Source organism: Nomascus leucogenys, chromosome X, assembly GCF_006542625.1.
Source record: "Nomascus leucogenys isolate Asia chromosome X, Asia_NLE_v1, whole genome shotgun sequence".
NCBI classification, from domain to species: Eukaryota; Metazoa; Chordata; class Mammalia; order Primates; family Hylobatidae; genus Nomascus; species Nomascus leucogenys.
The window spans coordinates 138,751,081-138,771,968 of record NC_044406.1 but is presented as its reverse complement, the minus strand read 5'-3'; the positions used below and the strand labels follow the sequence as shown (position 1 = coordinate 138,771,968).

General features: G+C 58.4%; 1 protein-coding gene across 1 annotated transcript; it reads right to left on the bottom strand.

The window, feature by feature from the left end:
* Positions 1–819: 819 nt before the first annotated feature.
* On the bottom strand, positions 820–20,749 carry ABCD1 (ATP binding cassette subfamily D member 1). Its single transcript, XM_030806447.1, has 10 exons — positions 19,436–20,749; positions 16,189–16,369; positions 9,331–9,473; positions 9,072–9,240; positions 8,334–8,428; positions 5,374–5,519; positions 4,893–5,038; positions 2,509–2,593; positions 2,237–2,362; positions 820–2,086 (listed from the first exon to the last, which is right to left on the bottom strand). Exons 1-10 carry the CDS (start codon positions 20,333–20,335, stop codon positions 1,840–1,842), a joined length of 2,238 nt encoding a protein of 745 aa, XP_030662307.1. The 5' UTR covers positions 20,336–20,749; the 3' UTR covers positions 820–1,839.
* Between the last annotated feature and the right edge of the window lie 139 nt (positions 20,750–20,888).

Below are 20,888 nucleotides of genomic sequence, written 5' to 3'. Positions count from 1 at the left end.
ATGAGCCTATTCTGGACATTTGTGTCTGGCTTCTTTCACCCAGCACGAACTCTGAGGTCCATCCGTCGTGTTATGGCGGAATGGCACCGCGCCTTATGGACAGGCTGTGTGTCCATTTGTCTGTTGATGAACACTCAGGCTGCCCCACCTTTGGGAGGCTATGGCCATCCATGCATAAAGGTATGGCCGCACAGCTGTTCTCAGTTCTCATGCCTCTGAGGCTGGATGGGCTGCTGCACCTTATTCCCACCAGCCACCCTCACATGCAGCCAAGTGGCCTGCAGTACTCAACACTGCTTCCCTGTTGCTGAAAGCTCCTCGGTGGCCTCTGGGCTAAGTCCTGTCTCTGTAGTGTGGCCTCCAAGGCCCGCCGGCTGCAGCCCTCCCTTCCCCTGCCCTCCCTTCCCCTGCATGCAGCACGAACACCCTGTGCTGTGCTCCCGGTTCCCCCCAGGCCCCTGCACAAGTGGCCTCCTCTCCCTAGAAGGGCCAGCAGCACTGTGTGTGGCAGCTTACACATCCCTTCTCTTGCCTTCGTGCTCCTCCCACAGGGACCAGCATGATCCCCTCCCCTAGTCCTATTTGGGCTCAGCCGGTATTTCTGTGCAATGTTGTTCCAGGTTCCGCCCCGCCACCGTCACAAGAACCCTAAGAGCATTGGCGTGAGGCTGGACCACGTCTTCTGGTGACTTTCCCCCGCGGAGGGGCTTGGGGGTCAGGTCCACTCCTTTCCCAAACTCACTCTTTCCCCCACAGGCAACCCATTCCCTCTCCTCCATCTCTACCCGAGATCCACAGCAGACACCACCAGACTCTGAGGCAGGGAGGAAGGACTGCATTTGCCAATGGAGGCTTTTACTGGGGGGACTGGGGGTGGTGCCCAGCCCGAGGGCTGAGGGCCCGGGAAAGGCACACGGTGGCGGTGGGGTCTCTCTCAGGCAGGCGCTGGCTCTGCAGACAGCTTCCCCTGGTGACCCCTCTTTGGCACTGAGCTGGGAACATGGTGTCCGCACTCCCGGCTGGCAAGCAGAGGCCCGTGTGCCCCGGTGGCGGCTGGCAGTGTAGGCTGGCAGGGTGACGGCCACAGGGGCTGGGTTTGGCACCAGTGGGAGCCGGGGCCCCACAGGACTCAGAGGCTGGGCCGCCCCCACTGCTGGCAGGGTAGTCACATTGGCCACGGAGATGGCAATGAATAGGGAATCCAATAAATTAGGCTGTAGAAAGAGGAGGTGAGGGGCCGAGGGGGCAGGGCCTACATTCTCGCTCGGCAGGCAGTGCTGTGCGTCCCTCCCCTGTGGAATCTTCGGGGCTCTCGTGGGGGAGAGGATGCAGGTGAGGTGCTCTGTGTGACCGTGGGTCCCACTGGGCGGCTTTTATGGCATCCCATGGGACGGGAGCCTTGGCTGGCCACCCTCAGGGGATGGACCATGGGGTCTTTGAGAGACTGACGAGGAGGGAATCATGGGGACTCGAGTCTCCGGAGGGAGGCCACCTGCAGCTCCAGGGGCTGTGGCCTGAGGGGCTCCTGGGGCTCCGCTGCGCTGCTGTGTGGCCAGCACTGGGCCCCTTGTACCCCAGCTTCCTCCACGGAGCAAAGTAGAGGACTCACTGCCCTGGACAGTGCCCAGTCACTGTGGAACAGCCCCCCCAGGGAGTGGGAGGGACAGGGTGAGGGTTACGCAGGGCACCACCCTCCACATCTACTTTCCCGAGGTCGGGAAGGGTCTTCTAGGAGGAGGGGCCAGGCATGCAGGGGCGGGGTGCGTGCGCGGGTGGGTGCTGCTGTCTCCTTCATGTGATCCGAGCTTGGGGGCGGGGCAAGGGCTGGGGAGGGTCAAGTCAGGTGGAGGCACCCTGGAGGCCACCAGGGCCTTCCGGGCTAGGTGCCAGCACGTGCGCTGGGGCCATGGCCTCGCCCAGGATCTGGCAGAGCTCCTGGAGGCGCCGCTGCATCTTGGGAATGCCCGCCAGCTGCTGCTCCAGCCGCTGCTTCTCCTCCGTCAGGCTCAGGCGGGCAGCCGAGTCCAGCTTCTCGAACTTCCAGCCGCCCTCCCCATCGAACTGTAGCAAGTGTGTGTGGTACTTCCTGGCCAGGAGAGGGACAGGGTCAGGGGCACGGCACGAGGGCTGCTGATGACAGCCGCCTGCTGCTGCCGGGCCCACCAGGCCACCAGGCCACCTCCTCCCCTCAGGCAGCCACTCCCACCGACCCCAGGCAGGGAGAGAGGGCACCTACCACAGGGAGGGCCGGTGGGTGATGGAGAGCAGGGCAATGCCCGCGTCCTTGGCCGCCTGGAAGATTTTGCCTTCCACGTCGATGCTCACGGCGCTGGTGCATTCATCCAGGAGGGCGTACTTGGGCCTGGGGGTCCGGGCCGAGAGGGGAGTCTGTGCACCCTCCAGGGCCCAGCACCCCAGCCCGGCTCAGGCTCCACTGAGCACAGGCCTCCCCATGGCTACTTCCCCTTCCAGGGGACCCCAGGGAGCCTGCCGGCCCCGAGTGCTCACCTGTGGTAGAACATGCGGGCCATGCCGATTCTCTGCTTCTCGCCACCCGACAGGACGTCCTTCCAGTCACACATAGCCTCCCAACCTAAGCGGGGGCAATGGTCTTGGCTCAGTTCCACCAGCACCCAGACCCAGGTGCCAGCCGAGGAGCTGGGGGAGCTGCGGGAATGAGCTAGCTGTGACGACAGGGCCCCTGTGCCTCTGTGTCCTTGTCTGTCTGCCAGGCATTAATCATGGAGGAGTGGGGACTGGAATCGTGCCTTCCCCTAGAAGAGATATGGTGGAGTCAAAGCCCCAACACTTCAGTGTGACCTTATTTGGAGACAGGGCCTTCGCAGAGGTGATCACACCAAGATGAGGTCATCAGAGTGGACTCTTAATTCAATATGACTGTGTCCTCATAAAAATGGGGTGTGCGGGCAGAGGACGTGCACAGGCGAACACAAGGTGAAGATATACAGGGAGAAGTGGGCCATCTGCGAGCTGAAGACAGAGGCCTGGAACACAGCCTTCTGTCATGGCGCCCGGAAGGAGCCCACCCTGCTGGCACCTGGATCTTGGACTGCTGGATCCAGGAGATGATCCCCCCCTGCGGTTTATGGCAGCCCCAGGGCACCCACACAGTTCCCTGGCACAGAGCTCCAGAGCGGCCTGAGTGCTCTCCCCAGACCGGGGGCTTGTCACCCACAGGGGTTGGGCCTCCTGTCACTGCCCCGTGCTAGCACTTTGGCAAGGCTCGAGTGGGCTGTTTGAACGAGCAGGTGAGCCGGCTGCTCCATTAGGCCGGGGCGCTGCGGCAGAAGTGGCCCCTCCTGTCGTCTCGCCCATGCTGCCTTCCCCGGCGGCCCACGGCTAGAAGTGGCGACAGGGTATATGGCCACCCAGAATAGAGATTATGCTTCCCAGGTGGCCTTGTGGTGAGGTGTGAGCACGAGACTAAGTTGTGGCCAATGAGATATGACTGTAAGCATTCAATATGGCGGCTTCTGGAACCCTCCTTAAAAGAAAGAAGACACATACCTTTTGCCCCTTCCCTTCTACTTCCTCCATCCTACAGCCTGGGACATGATGTGAGGGCTGCAGCAGCCCTCCTGGATCATGAGGTGACTTTGGGAACGGAGGCCACACACAGCAGAGTGACATGGTAGAAAATCCTAGATCCATGGGGCCTTCACAGAGCAGGGCCAGCCCTGGCAACCGTGGCCTGGCTCTCTTGGGACCTAACAGCTCAGCAGGATAAACTCACAGATGATCTTAGCCACTACTGCGGGGAGGCTGGTTCTGTTCCTTGCAGCTCAACTCCATCCTAATGGCTCATGCTGGCCGGCCACAGGCCCTGGGCATTCAGGCTGCCACAGAGGCGGGAGGGGCCACGTGCTCCCAGGCCGAGGGCAGCAGGAGCAAGAGGCAGGGCCCAGCCAGGGGCTGCTCCACCGCCATCGCCACCTGTGTTCCCGCTTCCTCCACAGGCAGGTGACAACACCCCAGCCATTTCCTGCAGAAGCCACTTCTTCTCATGTTGCCACCGAAGGAGGGCTTGGTGCCCGTGCCCTTGAACCATGAAGGGGAGCCCCAGCAAGGCGAGGTCCTTGCCCAGAGCCATCTTGCACCCAGCAGTGGGGGCTGGAAGCAGAACCCAGAGGCTCAGAATTCAAAGACAGAACTGAACACTCCGTCTACTGTGTCCCTGTAGCTGCGCCCCCCTCTCCTCCTCCGCTCTCCCGGCCCGACAGACGCTGTGGACAAGCAGTATTCCTTGATAAGCCCAGGACAAGACAACAGCTCAGTCTGGCCTCCTTTTCAGTGAGCTCATCTCTGAATCCACCCGACTCTGCTGGCCCCAGCCCCCTCCAAGCGTCTGCACAAACCTCCTGACAGTAGCCATCACTGCACACATGTGCCTGCCCCTCCCAGGCTGCCCCTGCCCACCGCCCCATGGTCCTTCCAACAGCGTCTGATCCTGCTCAGGGAAAACCTAGGCTCCCGCCTGGTCCGGAGGGCCCTCTGTGAGCCAGCCTCTCGCACCACCAAGCCTGCGGGCTGCACTCCGCCCTGCTGCCCCTGGCTCCTGGACGGGGTAACCACTCAGCATTCTGCAGGGCTCAGCTCAGACCTCTTTTCTCTGGGAGAGGGTATCCTGGTCCCCCAATGAGGTGTGCATCCCTGCTAGGTGCCCCCTTCCCTAGAGCACCCATGCCACCTGGGGCCATCTCTGTGGTGTTGGTCCTCCCTGGTAGGCGGGCCTCAGAGGTAGCACCCTCTGCCTCGCCCCTGTGGCACCTGGCACTTTAGACTCCTGGATGTTGAGATAATCTTCACTCCCTGGAGGCCAAGGGAGAGGCCAGGGTGGGACAAAGGGCGGCTGCCAGCCCCAGGCCTCCTACCTCCCTCCCGCTGCAGGATGTGGTGCAGGTGCACAACGTCCAGGATGGCTTCCAGGTCCTGCTCCGAGTGGCCCTTCCTTCGCATGTCCTCCACTGAGTCCGGGTAGATCACCTGGTCACGCAGGGAGCCCACAGACATGTAGGGCCTGTGGGAAAGCTGGGTGTCCACGGAGGGAAGGGCCGGCCCTGCCTCCCCCAAGATGCTCTGCGCCTCCCAGGCAGTGTCCACATGCCACGCTCACACGCACCCACACGCTCATGTCGCCGCCCGTGCACACACCCCACACAGATCCAAAACAGGGCAGTGGATCGGGCGGGTTTGGAGGGAGCAGGAACCACAGCCCGTCTCTGGCTCTGGGGACAGTGCCTCGGTGTCCTCTCCTGAGGTGCTGACTCTTCACCACTTCCTGGGCCTCTGCAGGAAGCCACGTGTGAGCGCACGGGCAGGAAGAGGTGGAGAGAGACGCACGGGCTTCCTCACCTCTGCGGGATGTAGAACATGCGCTGGGGTGGGGGCTTGTAGAGCACACCACCGTACGTGGGCCAGAGCCCACCCAGGATCCGGAACAGGGAGCTCTTGCCGCAGCCGTTGGGGCCCGTGATGAGCAGATGCATACCTTCCTCCACCTGCAGGGGCAACAGCCGCTGACGCCAGAGAGCGCAGGCCCCTTCCCGCACCCTGTGGCCTCCTGCCCAGCCTTGAGAGGCTCCCAACGCCCGAGGGCAGCAGGCAGGCCATTCTTGATCTCTTGATAAGGGACAGCAGGGCCTGGGGGATGGGGTCCAGCGTCCACAGCCCTAGCTAAATTTAGCTCTCGCTAGATGCCTGGCCCAGGACACAGGAATGGACAAGACCCGGCCCTGTCCTCAGGCCCTGACATGCCCAGAGAAGATGGTGCCAGCACAAGAGGAAGGGCCTATTCTGCCACAGCTAAATGAGTAGGTGTGTTCCGACACAGCCAGCGCCGTCCTCAGTCTCATCCGACTCCCACTTCACCAGGAATCCAAGGGCAGGGTCAACCCTCAGCCCCCTTTAAGGAACTGCCCTGAAAGGCACTTTGTTTTCAAGAGACGAGATCTCACTCTGTTGCCCAGGCTGGAGTGCAGTGGTATGATCACAGCTCACCGCAGTCTCCAACTCCTGGGCTCAAGTGATCCTCCCACCTCAGCCTCCTGAGTAGCTGGGCCTACAGATGCACGCCACCATGCCTGGCTAATTTTTAAATGTTTTTTTAGAGACAGGGTCTTGCTATGTTGCTCAGGCTGGTCTCAAACTCTTGGCCTCAAGCAATTCTCTCACCTTGGCCTCCTGAGTCACTGGGGACAAAAGGCAGTTTCTTTCTTTTCTTTTTGAGACAGGGCCTTGCTCTGTTGCCCAGGCTGCAGTGCAGTGGTGGGATCATGGCTCACTGCAGGCTCAACCTCCTAGGCTCAAGAGATCCTCTCACTTTAGCCTTTCAAGTAGCTACAACTACAGGCACGGCCACCACACTTGGCTTATTTTTGTATTTTTAAAAATTTTTGTAGAGACAGGGTTTGCCATGTTGCCCAGGCTGGTCTTGAACTCCTGGGCTTAAGCGATCTGCCCACCTCGGCCTCCCAAAGTGCTGGGATGACAGGCATGAGCCACCACGCCCGGCCCAAAAGGCACTTTCTTTATGTCTCTAGACTGACAGTACAGACCCCACTGCCTCCCCAGGTGCCGGAGTGGCCCAGAGATGCCACAGTGGCCCCTGGGCTCTGCATCAGGGACCTCAGGCTCCTCAATTCACTGATTGCATGGTCCTCGCTGGAGCTAGGAAATGCCTACTTTGGGAAAATGCCGGCCAGGCTGGAGGCGGGCTGTGTGCAGGGAGGAGGCCAGGGGCCTGGAGTCAGTGAAGTTCACGGTGACAACAACAATGCTACACGGGGCTCCTGGGAAGACTTGAGGCCATGGTCTTTAGCTTACCTCAGGCAGTGTCCTGGGTGGAACTGTGTCCTCTGAGACTCCTGGGTGGGAACCCTAATCCCACTACCTTGGAGTGTGAGCTCATTTGGAAACAGGGTCCTTGCAGATGTGATGAGTTAGATTTGGACGAGGTCATTCTGCAGAGGGGTGGGCCCTAATGCAATGTGACCTGTGTCCTGACAGAAAGGGGAGACGGAGACACAGACACACCCAGAGGGAGAGCGCCGTGTGGAGACAGAGGCTGAGGCCGACCTGCCGTGGCAGAAGCCAAGGAAGCCCGCAGATGGGCAGCAGGGCAGAAGCTGGGACAGAGGCCCCGAGCGGAGGCGCCTTCTCGGTCCTTGGCAGAAGCCCGCCCCGCCTGCGCCTTCCTCTCGGACTGCTGGACCCCCAGCCAGGAGAGAGGCCATTCAAAGTTTGTAACGCTTTGTGATGGCAGCGACAGGATGCTAATGCAGCCACCTGACTGTCCCCCTCCTGAGGGGAGGGGCCTGGGCCTTGCCCCATCTCACATACCCGGCTCCCTGAGCAGCTGTGGCCCTGCGTGCAGGGGCCCCATGAGCTTGCCGGCTGCCCCGCCTGCTTGTGCTGCCCGGGGCCAGCCTGGAAACCACCCTCCTCGGACTCACTGGTGATCGGCTCCCCCGACATCCTAGGAGGGGCCACTGCCGGCGGTGAGGGTAACCACCTGTGCGAGCCCCCTCCTCCCTGGCATGCCCCTCCTCTCTGCTGCCTCCTGTGTGAGCTGCCCCTCAGGCCCACGGCCCCTCACTCCTCTACCCTCAGCTGCCTGCCCACTCGCTCGCAGCAACTCCTGGGCAAGGCTTCGTCCCACCCCCACCACCCCCAGGGACTTTGACCACTCTTCTTGTGACCCCCACTGTCCCTTGAACAGCTGTCTACCTGGAGGCCTTTGTAACACTTTAGTGCCCCTCCCCAGTGAGGACTCCCTGAGTGCAGGGCTCCTGATTTACCTCGGGTTTCTGGTGCCCGGCTCAGAGTTCAGGGCACATTGGTTAAATGAGTGAATGAATGAGTGATTCCTTGTCACTTCTCTACCTGTCCCTCCACCCCAGTCTCCCCCTCACTCCATTACTCCCCAGCCCTGTCCAAACCCCTGGCTGGGGACACAGGTGATCTGTGGATTCCTTGCTGTGGCCTTCCCAGGGAGGTCGAATGGCAAGGTTTGAACCAGAGCCCCCCCGCCCGGGTTCTGGCTTTCTTAGGAGTCCAGGGAGTTGGCATCAGATGATAGGGCCAGGAACACCGGGGTGAACCTCGGCCAATCCTGGTATCACTAGTCTCTTTTATCAGCCCTGCCTCTGTTGCCCCAGGATGAACAGTCAGAGACACGTTGGTCTCTCACCTTGACCTTGGCCCACCTGCCACATAGATATAGGGACAATGGCTGTTGCCAGCACAGACAGGCGGTAAGCCAAGGGCTGAGGCTTGCATATGTGCGTGGCTGGCGCCCTCCCTGCTGGACGTACCCTGATGTTGAGGCTGGCCACCACCACCTCTCCTGACGGCGTGATGATGGGGATGTTCTCGCAGATGATCCCCTGCTCCACATCCACCACCTGGCCTGCAGAGAGAGCACAGCGGGGGTGGGGTGGAGAGGGAGTGGTGGCGACCCCTCTGCATTCCGGGGAGTCTGCGTGCCCCCGGCTGCACGCCCTCATTCCCATCCCTGGCAGCATGCCAGCTGGTTCCTGACCAGCAGCCTGTGGTCCGGGGTCCCTAGGGAACACAGCCAGGTCTTCCAACAAGCGGAACTCTTCCCCCAGTGTCTAGTACAGTGCCCTGGGCCGCCACCCCCTTCTGCAGCACCTGCCTCCCACGGCAGCCAGCAGCTGGCACACTGACTGGAACTTTCTCTTGCTGTCCTGCATGGGTGAGGGGACCACATCCCCCTTTTTTTGAATGAATAATCCAGGCTGGGGCCCTCTAAGGGCGAGTCAGTAGGGTGGCCGGCAGCTACTGTCTCGAAAAGAAGGTGGGCGGACCAGCACCTCTCCCCGGGAAACCCTCCAGGGGCCAAGCTCGACTAGGCTGAAGTCCTCAAAGACCCTGCCGGGCAGCCCTCCCATCCTGGGTGGACTGGGATGGGCCAGAAGCACATGGAGGTCCCTGAGTGAGGGAGCGGGAATGGGAGGAGCTGGGGCAGCAGGTCAGCACCTGCAGTAGCAGCAGGGGTGGGGTCACTCATAGGGAGGGGACAGCCTTACCTTGGATCTTCAGGGGGCCTTCCACGCGGACACCAGACCGGCCTATGGTCCCAGACCCCGCCTGAGCGTCCTCCAGCTCCCTGGGCCTCTTGAAGTGACAGCGCTGAACATCTTCAAACACCTGGAACATCTCGTGCACCCGGGCTGTGTAGCCAGCCAGCTCCGTCACCTGAGGGAGGGTGACCTTGGCTTAGCCCCTGCCAGTTGCAGGGAGAGAAGCATGGCAAGGATGGCAAGGGTGGGGCTGGGCCAGGGGTACCTCCTTGTACGACGACATGATCCGCTCAATGGCATCTGCAGCCGCTGTCAGGAGGTTGCGGGCAATAGTGAAGGCTTCTGTGCGCTCGCTCACCAGCTCCTCCTCCTTCTTTTCCAAGGCTGCCTTCTTCACAGCCTCTGCATCTGCAAAGCCCCAGAGGGGTGGGTGGCGGGGCGGGGAGGGGCAGGGCAGAGACAGCGGAAAGTCAAAAATGAGCTGCTGGAGAGAAAGGCGAGGCTCTTCTGCAAATGGTGCCGGGGCAACCAGATCTCTCTCTCTTTCTCTCCATGTGCAAGAGAGGGACCCCTCACACCACACAGACAAACCAACCCAGAGCACATCACAGGCTGATGTGTAGTGTAGCCCAAAGTATGAAACTCTCAGAAGAAAATGGGATAAAACTTCACGACCTTGGATATGGCAACAGTTCCTTCACTAGGACACCAAAAGCATGAGCAACAAGAGAAAAACAGATCAACTGAACACTTTTGTGCACCAAAGGACAATATCGAGACAGTGAAAAAGACAACCTACAGACTGGGAGAAAACTCTGGACTGGTAAACCACACATCTGATGAGGGTGCAGTATCCAGAATATACAAAGAGCTTTCACAATTCAACAACAGAGATAACCCGATCACACATGGGCGAAGGACGTGAACAGACATTTCTCCAAAGAAGACATACAAATGGCCACTCAGCACATTAAAAGAGGCTCAGCATCATTAGTCATCAGGGAAATGCAAATCAAAACCACCAAGAGATACTGCCTCACACCCACTAGGTGGCTAGAATACAAAGGAGATGATAACCAGTGCTAGCCAGGATGAAAAGGTGGAACCCTCCAACACCGCTGGCAGGAAGGTAAAATGGGGCAGCCACCGTGGAGAACAGTCTCGCAGCTCCTCAAAAAGTGAACTGTCCAGTTACCGTGTGACCTGGCAATTCTACTCCTAGCTACACACCCAGGAGAAACGAAAATATCTGCACACATAGAGACTAGTCCATGGATGTTCACAGCAGTGTTATTCACAATAGCCACAACATGAAGAAACCCAAAATGTCCATCAAGAGATGAATGGATAAAGAAATTGTGGTCTATGCACACAATGGAATATTACTCAACCATGAAAAGGAATGAAGGACTGATTCATCTTATGACAGGGACGAATCTTGAAACCATGATGCTCAGTGAAGGAAGCTAGTCACAAAACGCCACAGAGCACATGATTCCATTTCTAGGACATGTCCAGATAGGCAAATCCACAGAGACAGGAAGCAGATGAGTGGGTGCCAGGGGCTGGAGAGAGGGGATGAGGAGTGACTGTTCATGGGTCTGGGGTTTCTGTGGGGGATAAAACAAAAATAAAACATTCTGGAGTTAGTGGTGATGGCTGCACAACTCTGTGAGTGAATTTAAACTGTACATGGAAAAGGATGAATTGTATGGTAATTACATCTCAATAACGTTTTTAAAATGCTCCAGTAGGCATCTGGTTTTGTTTCTGGGTACAGCCAGCTCCTTCCACCGGCCCTCTGTCCTGCACCACTGATGTCGCCCCTCCTGGGGCACATCTGAACTTTGTCATCCAACGCCCAGGGCTGTTTGGCTTTGAAACGCCAACTTTCTTTTTCTGTTCTTTTCTTTTTTTTGAGATGGAGTCTTGCTCTGTTGCCCGGGCTGGAGTGCAGTGGTGTGATCTCGGCTCACTGCAACCTCTGCCTCCCAGGTTCAAGGGATTCCTGTGCCTCAGCCTCCCGAGTAGCTGGGATTACAGGCGCCTGCCACCAAGCCCAGCTAATTTTTTTTGTATTTTTAGTAGAGACGGAGTCTCACCATGTTGGCCAGGCTGGTCTCAAACTCCTGACCTCAGGTGATCCACTCGCCTTGGCCTCCGAAGATGCTGGGATTGCAGGCGTGGGCCACCACGCCCGGCCTAATGTCCCACTTCCTGACTGCCCCCTCTACGCCATGGTTTTTGACTTCTGGGCCAGCAGCTGTATTGTTTGGTGTCTGCTTCTCCCAGGAGCTGCTCCTGTCTTAATTTGCTTTTCTGTCACACTCTAGGCCCCGTGGCAGCACTCCTAACCCTCATCAATGGTCTTGACTCTCAGTTTCTTGATCCTTAGAGTCCCCACAGAAGCAGAGGTGGGGAGCAAGGGCGAAGGCCGCCTCTGAGGGTGCTGGGGTGTGGCTGAAGTGGTGGGAATGTCCTGTGAAGGAACTGAGGACTGTATCCAGGGGCATGTGTGATCCTGACGGGGAAGCCTCAGGGATCATTGGCTGGGGGCTGGGGGAAGACACAGAACACAGTATCTGCTCAGGGCCATGCAGGGTGAAAAGGGGCCTGGCCTGGGAAACCAGGGAACTAGATTGGGCTGCCGGGGCAGGGACGTTAATCCTAAAGGTCGAAGGCCTTGGGCCTTTCTTCCCAGGGTGCTCTCAAGGACACAGCCCTCCTCCCCAGGTGTTCTGAGAGCTGGACAGTCGCTGTGGACAAAGGGAAGGGTCTGCAAGTCTTTGTGCCCAGGGCATCCTGGCGTAGAACCAGCTGCCCTCTGCAGGTTCTCTTGGAGCCTTGGGCGACTAAGGCCAGGGCCCCAGAGCTGGACAGAGCAAGGCCTCGGGGCTGGAGTGGGAGCCACAGGCCCTGCCCATCTCCTGAGCCCACCTGCCTTGCACACCAGCCCAGCAAAGCTTATCTAAATCTTCCCCAATCGGTAAGAGCCTGCCTTCCCACCCAGTGCGCTCCACCTCCTTGAAGCACCTGGAGCCCTCACTAGCCACCCGATGCAGGGGACACAGCAGGGACAAAATAGACAAAAATCCCTGACCCCACGGAGCTTGCAGTCCATGGCAGGGAGAGAGAAAGGTGCCACTGACGGGGTATTGAGTGCTTGGGAGAGCAGTGGGGCAGGGAAGGAGGCAGGAAAGGTGGTGGTGGGCAGGCCGGGCCTTGCCTGGGGGGCTGCGCCACGGGGCAGCAGAGGAAAGAGTGCTCCTGGCACAGGCCCCAAGACAGAGCAGGCCTGGCATTTGGGGAAATAAGAAGGCCACAGGACCAGACACAGTGGCTCACACCTGTAATCCCAGCACTTTGGGAGGCCGAGGCAGGTGGATCACTTGAGGTCAGGAGTTCAAGACCAGTCTGGCCAACATGGCGAAACCCCATCTCTACTAAAAATACAAAAATTAGCCAGGCATGGTGGCGTGTACCTGTAGTCCCAGCTACTTGGGAGGCTGAGGCAGGAGAATCACTTGAACCCGGGAGATGGAGGTTGCAGTGAGCTGAGATCGTGCCACTGCACTCCAGCCTGGGAGACAGAGTGAGACTCCATCTCAAAAGCACCCCCCCAAAAAAAACAAAAACAAAAACAGAAGGCCACAGGACAGAGCCAATCAAGCCAGGGGAAAGGGAGTGCTTCACAGCCTTCAAAGGCTGTTGGCTCTGAGGACCACCAGAGCAGGGCCAGGAGCCCACAAAGCCTGGCACAGCAGAGGCTCAGAAAATTCCTAGGCCTTCAGGGCAGGGAGCAGCCCGATGCGACCAATGGCAACCATGGAGCGAAGCGGCTGCAGGTGCTGTCTCGCGGGCTGTCTCGGTGCCTGGGGCTAGGTGCGCTGACTGGGCTGGGCACCCATGTCGGCATCAACGCTGCCCTTGATGTGCAGTCCCCGAATTAGATCCTTCCTCTTGGTGAGTCACCCAGAGGATGACACAGACAGTTGAGGGCATGGAAAGCCCCAAGGTGGAAACAGGAACAGGGAGAGAATCAGACTTCTGTTTACAAATTGAAAACCCTCTTCCCACCAAACTGGGTAAACTATGACACTATTTCGAGCAGAGCCAAGCTTGACAGAAAGCAAGGGAAACTCCTGGGAGCAAAGAGAGCAGACAGCCAGGTGATCCTTTGAAAGCCCCAGAGGCAGGCAGGGCAAAGACCAGGAAGTTTCCTTGCTTAGCCTGGGCTCTATGCGCAACGAACAAAAAGCCTCCTCTAAGAATTTTTAACAATGTGCCTGGAGTTCAAATGAATTCAAATGAAACCACCTCTCAATTCAGAAACCATCCCCTCCGCACTAACTAACGGCCTCCAACTGCTTACCCTGGAGTGCTTGGCCAAAACAGAAGGAAATATGGGCTTACACCCTCCATCGAGGCCACACCAATCCCCATAGAAGTTCTGTTGCAAAACCCACAAGGAAATGATCCACCATGAGTGAAGACCAGCAGACAGAAGACAGGTGAATGATACTCTCAAGAACTGAAGCTAACCAAACCATCGGATAGAGACAGTGGGGTAAGTGTGACTAACATGATACACAGCATAAAAGGAACAGTCAAAAAGATGAGCAAATAAGACACAGAAACAGCCTGACATTTCTACTTGAAAAAGGAAACGTCCATTTTCAAATTTCCATTTGAAATAGAATGAAATAGAACTTACAAAACAGCCACTGAAATGTGCACAAAATTCCAATTAGACATGGCCAAAGAGAAAACTGGTGAACTGGAAAATGAGCAAGCAGGAAGAAGGCCTCAGGGCATCCCCAGAATTCAGCACAGACAGTGTGAGATGGGAAACAGTAAACAGAAACGAAAAGACACAACGAAGAGAGTCAGAAGTCCAGCGCTGGCTGCCAGTTCTAGAAGAACAGGAAAAAAGAATGAGAGTCAGGCAATATCTGAAAAGCTAATAGCTGAGAATCTTCCAGAATGATTGAAAAACTCGAATATTCAAAGGACATATAACAAGTCTCAAGCAGAATCAACAAAAACTGACACCTAAACATGTCATAGTGAAACTGCAGAATGCCAAAAAGAAAGAAAGTGAGCAAAGTACCCAAAAAAAAAAACACAGAGTGCTCAGGGAGGACAATTTGTTAGCAGCTACAGATTTGTCAGCAGCTACAGAAGAAGCAGGGAGACAATGAGACATTGTGAAAGGGCTGAGAGAAAAGAATAGTCCACCTAGACTCCATTGCGCAACTCAACTTTAGCTTGGGAATAAGAGTGAAATAGAAACATTTTCAACAAAAATAATCAAGAATTACAACAGGCTGGGTGCGGTGGCTCACGTCTGTAATTCCAGCACTTTTGAGAGGCCAATGCCGGAGGACGGCTTGAGCCCAGGAGTTCCACACTAGCCTGGGCAACACGGCGAGAACCTGCCTCTACAAAAAACAAACAAACAAACAAACAAAAAAGAAACAACACAAAGAATTACAATAAAATAATCAAGAATTTCCCATGACAAAACCCTTGCTGGAAGAACCTTTTTAAAAAACCAACCACAACTAGAAGCACTGATGACTGTTTGTCCTGAGTATAGTTGTGAGTCAAAAAACAAACAAACAAACAAAAAACTAAAAACATGTCTATCTGGAGGAAGATAACGGGAACACAGAAGAGAAATTGAGATGTAGGAACGAAATGGTGAGCACAGAACTCAGCAAACATGCGAGCGAGTTTCAACACGCGTGGATAAGGCGATAGCAAAGAGGAAAAACTAGGTACAAATCCAACTCTTGGCTGGGCTATGACGCCATGCCCCACGGGGCTGCTTCTGTGTTCTAAGGTCCAGGAGGAGGCGGAGCTATTGATTAACCTAACACGTATGCGTGTTGATCTTTTATTTTTTATTTTTATTTTTATTTGAGACGAAGTCTCGTTCTTTCGCCCAGGCTGGAGTACAGTGGCGCTATCTCGGCTCACTGCCAGCTCCGCCTCCCGGGTTCATGCCATTGTCCTGCTTCAGCCTCCCGAGTAGCTAGGACTACAGGCGCCCGCCACTGCGCCCAGCTAAATTTTTGTATTTTTAGTAGAGACGGGGTTTCACCGTGTTAGCCAGGATGGTCTCAATCTCCTGACCTCGTGATCTGCCCACCTTGGCCTCTCAAAGTGCTGGGATTACAGGCGTGAGCCACCGTGCCCAGCCGCGTGTTGATCTTTTAAAGGGTAACCACTAATGGACTAAAAATCAAATGCAGAAGTTGCAATCCAGCAGGGGAACAAAACAGGAATGCAGGCTGGGCGCGGCAGCTCACGTCTGTAATCCCAGCACTTTGGGAGGCTGAGGCGGGAGGATCACCTGACCAGGAGTTCGAGACCAGTCTGGGCAACATGGCGAAACCCTGTCTCTACCAAAAACATGAAAATTAGCCAGGTATGGTGGCTTGTGCCTGTAGTCCCAGCTACTGGGGAGACTGAAGTGAGAGGATCACTTGAGCCCGGGAAGTCGAGGCTACAGTGAGCCAAGGTCGCGCCACTGCACTCCAGCCTGGGCTACAGTCAGACTCCTGTTTCAAAAACCAAAAAGAAAATAAAACAAACAAAAACAACAGGAATGCAAAAACCTAAATCTTTAATCTTATCACTAAAATAACAGGTAGTACAGGCTTCCCGCTCCTCTAAAACACCTTAGGGTGGAGGTCTTTCCCCTTTGCAACCTGCAAGAGCTGTTTCAGGGCGAGGAAACCAAGGCTGGAGTGATGAAGGGGCTCACTCCAGGTACTCTGCATATCCTCCCACCTCTAAGTCGCAGTTGGGTTGAGGACAGGGACAGGTGGGTGAGGGTATCTGTGCCTGGAGAAGTGACATGTAGTGTTCCTGACTTGCAGTCCTGGGCTTGGCTGAGTGGTAACAAAGGGCATGAGGTGCGCGCAGGGCAAAAGGCAACAAGGAGGGGCAAGGCAAGCCCAACTTCTGAAAGCATCAAGGGTGGCAGCAGGGCCTCGGTGGCCCCAGCAGCAGAAGTGGGCGGCGGGCTGGCTGAGTTGGGCCCTCGTGAGCCCAGCACAAAGCGGTATGGGGGACAGGCCCCTGGCCTGGATCCTCTTGGAGCCCTGGGTCTCACCTGACTCTGAGTAGCCAGTGGCAGTGATGATGGGGACAGCCACCATGAGCAGGCCTGAGGCACTCCACACATACTTCATGAGGAACTGCTCCAGCATGACATACCACAGGCGTTCCAGAAGGATGAGGTTGATCTGCGAGGCCAGGTCCTGGTAGGAGTGCTGTAGCAGGGCCAGCTCTACCTGTGGGGGGTGACAGACACAGACAGGCTTCCTGGCCATGCACAGCGGCAGCTCCCGTGGGGGCGATGGTCAGGGTCTCCCATTGCCACTCACACACGCTGTGCCATGGTGGCCATCAGAAGGCCGAGAGCCAGAGGTTACGATTGGGTGGGGCCAGGTCTCAAACTCGAGGTGTGAGGGGGTATAAAGGACTGGCTGATGTCACAGTGCGGCTCCTGTCCCCTCTCCACTCCCTCTTTAGTCACCTTGTTTCTGTCCTCTGCTGAGCCCATTTCTTTGGGCTCCCTGCCAGCCCCCTCCTCCTGGCTCGGAGAGATCATCCATCAGCTCTAATTTCTCCCCCCTAAACTAAGCAAAGAGCAGCGCAGGACAGCAAAAGGCAGTGCTCTTGGGCTGAGTGCAGTAGCTCACACCTGCAATCCCAGCACTTTGAGAGGCTGAGGTGGGAGGATTGCCTGAGCCCAGGAGTTGGAGACCAGCCTGGCCAACATGGCGAGATGCTGTCTCACCAAAAATAATTTAAAAAAACATTAGCTAGGCGTGGTGGCACACACCTGTAGTCCCAGCTACTCGGGAGGCTGAGGTGGGAGGATCGCTGGAGCCCTGGAGTTTGAAGCTGCAGTGATGGCGCCACTGCACCCCAGCCTGGGCAGCACAGTGAGACCCTGTCTCTTGGTTCTGAAAAACTCGGTTCAACAGTCTGGGCCTATTTAGGCCCCCTCTCCCCTCAACCTTCCCACAGTTCCTTTTGGTGAGAAATTTGCATGGCATTTTCCCACTGAAACCAGGAGGATGCGCTCCTGAGCTGGGCCCTACAGGACTCGCCCCAGTGGATGTCCCCACTGCTGAGCCTGGACCTCGCTCCCTCAGCAGTGGGTAGGCCTCCCCTGTCCTTCTGTCCCCCTTCCTGCACTGGCCACCACTACGTCAGGACACCAGCAGGTGGGGAAAGGGACATCCGCTGGGAAGAGGTGGCAGCAGCAGTCAGACAGGTGGGGGAGGTGCTCCCAGCAAGGTAGCCAAGGGGTTGTGAATTTCTGGGCTCAGGCCAGGGACACGCACCCCAGCCTTGCCTCCCCACAGCCGCCTGATGACAGCTGCCCAGCCTGCCACTGTTTGCCAAGTGCTTTCACGTCTCTGCATCTGATTCTCCCCACGTCCCACTGCATGTGTATTCATGTGCCCATTGTACACAGAACACTGAAGCCCAGGGAGGCAAAGTGACCTGCCCAAGCCCATATAGCCTGATGGTGGCAACCAGTGTGGGAATTTGGACCACACTGGCAGAGCTGCTAGGAGAACCACATTCTTGTAAATGATGCTTAGACTTATCAAGAGAGCTTTACTTTGTTCTCAAGCAAGAGATCGTGTGCATGTGCGTTTCAATAAGCCTCCTCGTGGCAATCCCAGGAAGGACAGAATACTCTGCTGTGTACCCTCCAGCCAGTCAGCTGCTTCTGCCCTGATCTGAGCCTAGGCCAGTGTCCACGGGGACATCAGCCAGTGGGACTGCCATGGGCCACATGCCACCCGAGGGGTCCTATCACCCCACACAGCTTTCCAGCTGAGGCCTATGCAGGCAGGCCGTGAATGCACACCAGGCCCTCCTGCCCTGGCCAACAAACCCTCTTGGCCAACGTGCTACTTCCTGAAGCTAGCCCGGATGGAGTCCTTCAAAGAACCTGTAATCTCTCTACTTCCTGAAGCTAGCCCAGACGAAGGCCTTCAAAGAACCAGTGATCTCTCTTCTGCCCCCGCCACCCAGGTCGGCCTGCACAGCTGAGCTCCCTGCAAGCCCGATCTCCCATTCCTGAAGCAAGCACCCTGGCAATCCAGACTCGTGCTGGGAGCTGGCAGGGGTGCCAGCCAAGGCTGACAATGTAGCTGCGGGGAATGTGCCAAGCGCCTCGCCCAAGGCTGCGGCTGCTTGCCAAGGCCCTGCAGCCCAGCATGCGGGAGAAGAGGAGAGGGAAGCCGGGGTGGTGGCTGAAGTCCAGGGGCCTTTTCTCTGAATCTGCAGTCTGGCCCACACCCGGGATGCCCCTCTCTGTGGAATTCGGGGACAAGCCTGCTTCTCTACTGGTGCACAGTCAGTGAGACAAGGTCCCAGGGCAAGAGGCCACCTGACCCAGGGAGCACACACAGGCCTTCGGGGGATGGATGCCATTGTGCCCCTCCTCCCAAGAAGCACTGGGGAACCGAAACTGAGTCGCAGAGAGCAGGGCCCAAGGCAGCTGCAACCCCAGGCACGAGGAAGGGGAGGGGCTGAGGCGAGATAAAGGGAGCATTGACCTGGAGTAACCTTTCCCAGCGCCTGCCTGGCCTGCCGGCCCCAGCCCACCGGGGAGACAGGAGACAGACGGGGCGGAAGGACGGCCACCTTCCGCCCCACCAGGAGCAGGAAGTGTGTCCCGCCGCAGCGGCGGCCTGGGCCCGGCATCTCTGGTCTGGGGGCCCGGGAAGGCAGCTGAGCCAGTTGGTAGCTGGGCAGGCCTGTGGGCTCAGGCGGGGGTGGCCTTGACCCCAAGTCCCACTGCTGCGCTGGGCGCTGCTCATTAACCTCCGCTTGGGCTGAGTCATGCCCATAATGCCGGCCTGCCTGGCCAGCCAGCTCTGCTGGACGCCGGCCTTCAAAGGGCCCAAGGGCCCAGGAGGGGCTAAGCAGCAGGCTGCGTCCCTCGGTCCCCACTCACAAATGGCAGGTGTCTCCTCCTGGCTGGCTGCAGGAGTGGGGCGGGCAGGAGCTCTAGAGGCTCAAACCGCTAGGATCGCAGCTCTAAGGCCAGGACAACCTCCTTGAGGAGGAGAGGAAGCAGAAGTGGCCTCGAGCGTGCAGGCAACCGCACAGGACAGTCCCCACCCAGCCTTCCTGCCTCTCCACTGCCGCGCCTGAGTCCACGGCTGCCCAAGGCCCTGCCCACCCCAGCCCCGCTCTCCCATGGCCTGCCCACACCTTTGGCATCAGCCCTGGCCAGCCCCGGACTGTCCCCACCGCTCACGGATGCCTGCCCCTGGGCCTCCCTGCCACACGCTTCCCTCCGTGCCCAGCGCCCCAACCTGCCCCACCTCATGGCCCCCATAGAAGGCGATCTCCTCCGAGTTGGCCACCACACGCGAGTGCATGTAGCGCAGCTCCCCCTTCCGCCGCGCCTCCTCTGCCACCAGCTCCCCGAACTTGGGCGAGAAGGCCCGCAGCACGTTGGCCGTAAGGAACACCACGAGGCCGGCGATGGCCGAGGGCCAGGCTGTGCCGGCCCCACGGGAGCGGGCCGCCCGAAGCAGGGTGTAGGAAGTCACGGCCACGTCCAGAAGTGGCTTGGTCAGGTTGGAGTAGAGGTGGGCCACAGAGGCCGCAAAGGCCACCACGTCCTCCGTCAGAGACTGGTCAGGGTTGCGAAGCCGCCCGTCCATGTTGCTGACCCGGTAGTAGGTCTGCTGGGAGAAGTAGAGGCGGTAGGCGTGGGCCACCAGACGGCTGCGGAACGACAGGGCCAGCTGGCCCTCCAGGTAGCGGATGGCACTGTTGACGAAGGTAGCAGGGAGGGCGATGAGGAGCCACTGAAGCAGCTGCCAGCCAAAGGCCCGCGGGTCCTTGCGCACGATGCAGCGGGCCAGCCTTCCGTCCAGGCGGGCCACATACACCGACAGAAAGGTGCGGCTCACCAGGGCGGCCGAGTGCAGGGCCAGCAGCCCCGTCTCCCGGCACAGGATCCGGGGGAACAGCAGCCGCAGGAGCCACAGGAGCCGCTGCAAGAATACCCGGTTCATGCCAGCCTTGGCCGCCGCGACCCCAGAGACCTCCTGCGTGGGCTCCCCGGCGGGCGCCTGAGGACCCCTGGCCGGGGCCAGGCACTGGCGCACCAACGGGTAGACTTTGTGGGCTCCATAGGCCGCGAGGGCCAGGAGCACTGCCGTGCGCTTCAGCGTGCTCCCGCGCCAGGGCCGGGGCCTGGAGAGCACCGGCATGTCACCTGGGCTGGCTGCGGCGCAGGGACTGGGGCTGGTGCCTGGGGCAGCAGTTGAGGCAGGTGGCTGGAAGGGTTGTTGCTCTGACCCTGGGCCTGTTGTCTAGGCAACTGGAAACCTTGCGATGGCCCCTGAGACTGTCGCTTTAGGCCCCCGGGGTGGTGCTGGGGCCCCTGGTGCGGTGGGCTCAGGGCCCTCCAGGGTCGCGGCCTCTTCGGGCAGCCCAAGTGGAGGAACTTGGCTCTCCTGTCCTGTCAGTGCCCTGGCCCCTGAGGTCAGGGCCTTGAGAGGTCTCGGGCAGAGGGGGCGTCTCTTCCTCTCCACCTTCTCCTCCTCCTCCTCCCCTGGTGGCGCCCCTCCCCGGGGCACCAGGCGCGTCCGTCTGCTCCGCAGCCTGGCTGAAGCGACAGTGACTCCGCCACCAGCCCAGAATCCCCACCCACTCCTCGCCAGGGGCGAGTCGGGGGAAGGGGAGGAGGCGGAGGAGGGGCGAGGGGCGGAGTCCGGGCGCGGGAGCCCCACCCTGTCCTCGCCCCTCGGCGGGGCCCGCCCA

Coding starts and splice junctions, on each gene's coding strand:
- ABCD1 (XM_030806447.1), bottom strand. CDS start 20,335: ATGCCGGTGCTCTCCAGGCCCCGGCCCTGGCGCGGGAGCACGCTGAAG. Junction 2,594..4,892: donor CATCCTGCAGCGGGAGGGAG/GTAGGAGGCCTG, acceptor GCCCCCGCTTAG/GTTGGGAGGCTATGTGTGAC. Junction 2,087..2,236: donor ACCCACCGGCCCTCCCTGTG/GTAGGTGCCCTC, acceptor TCTCCTGGCCAG/GAAGTACCACACACACTTGC.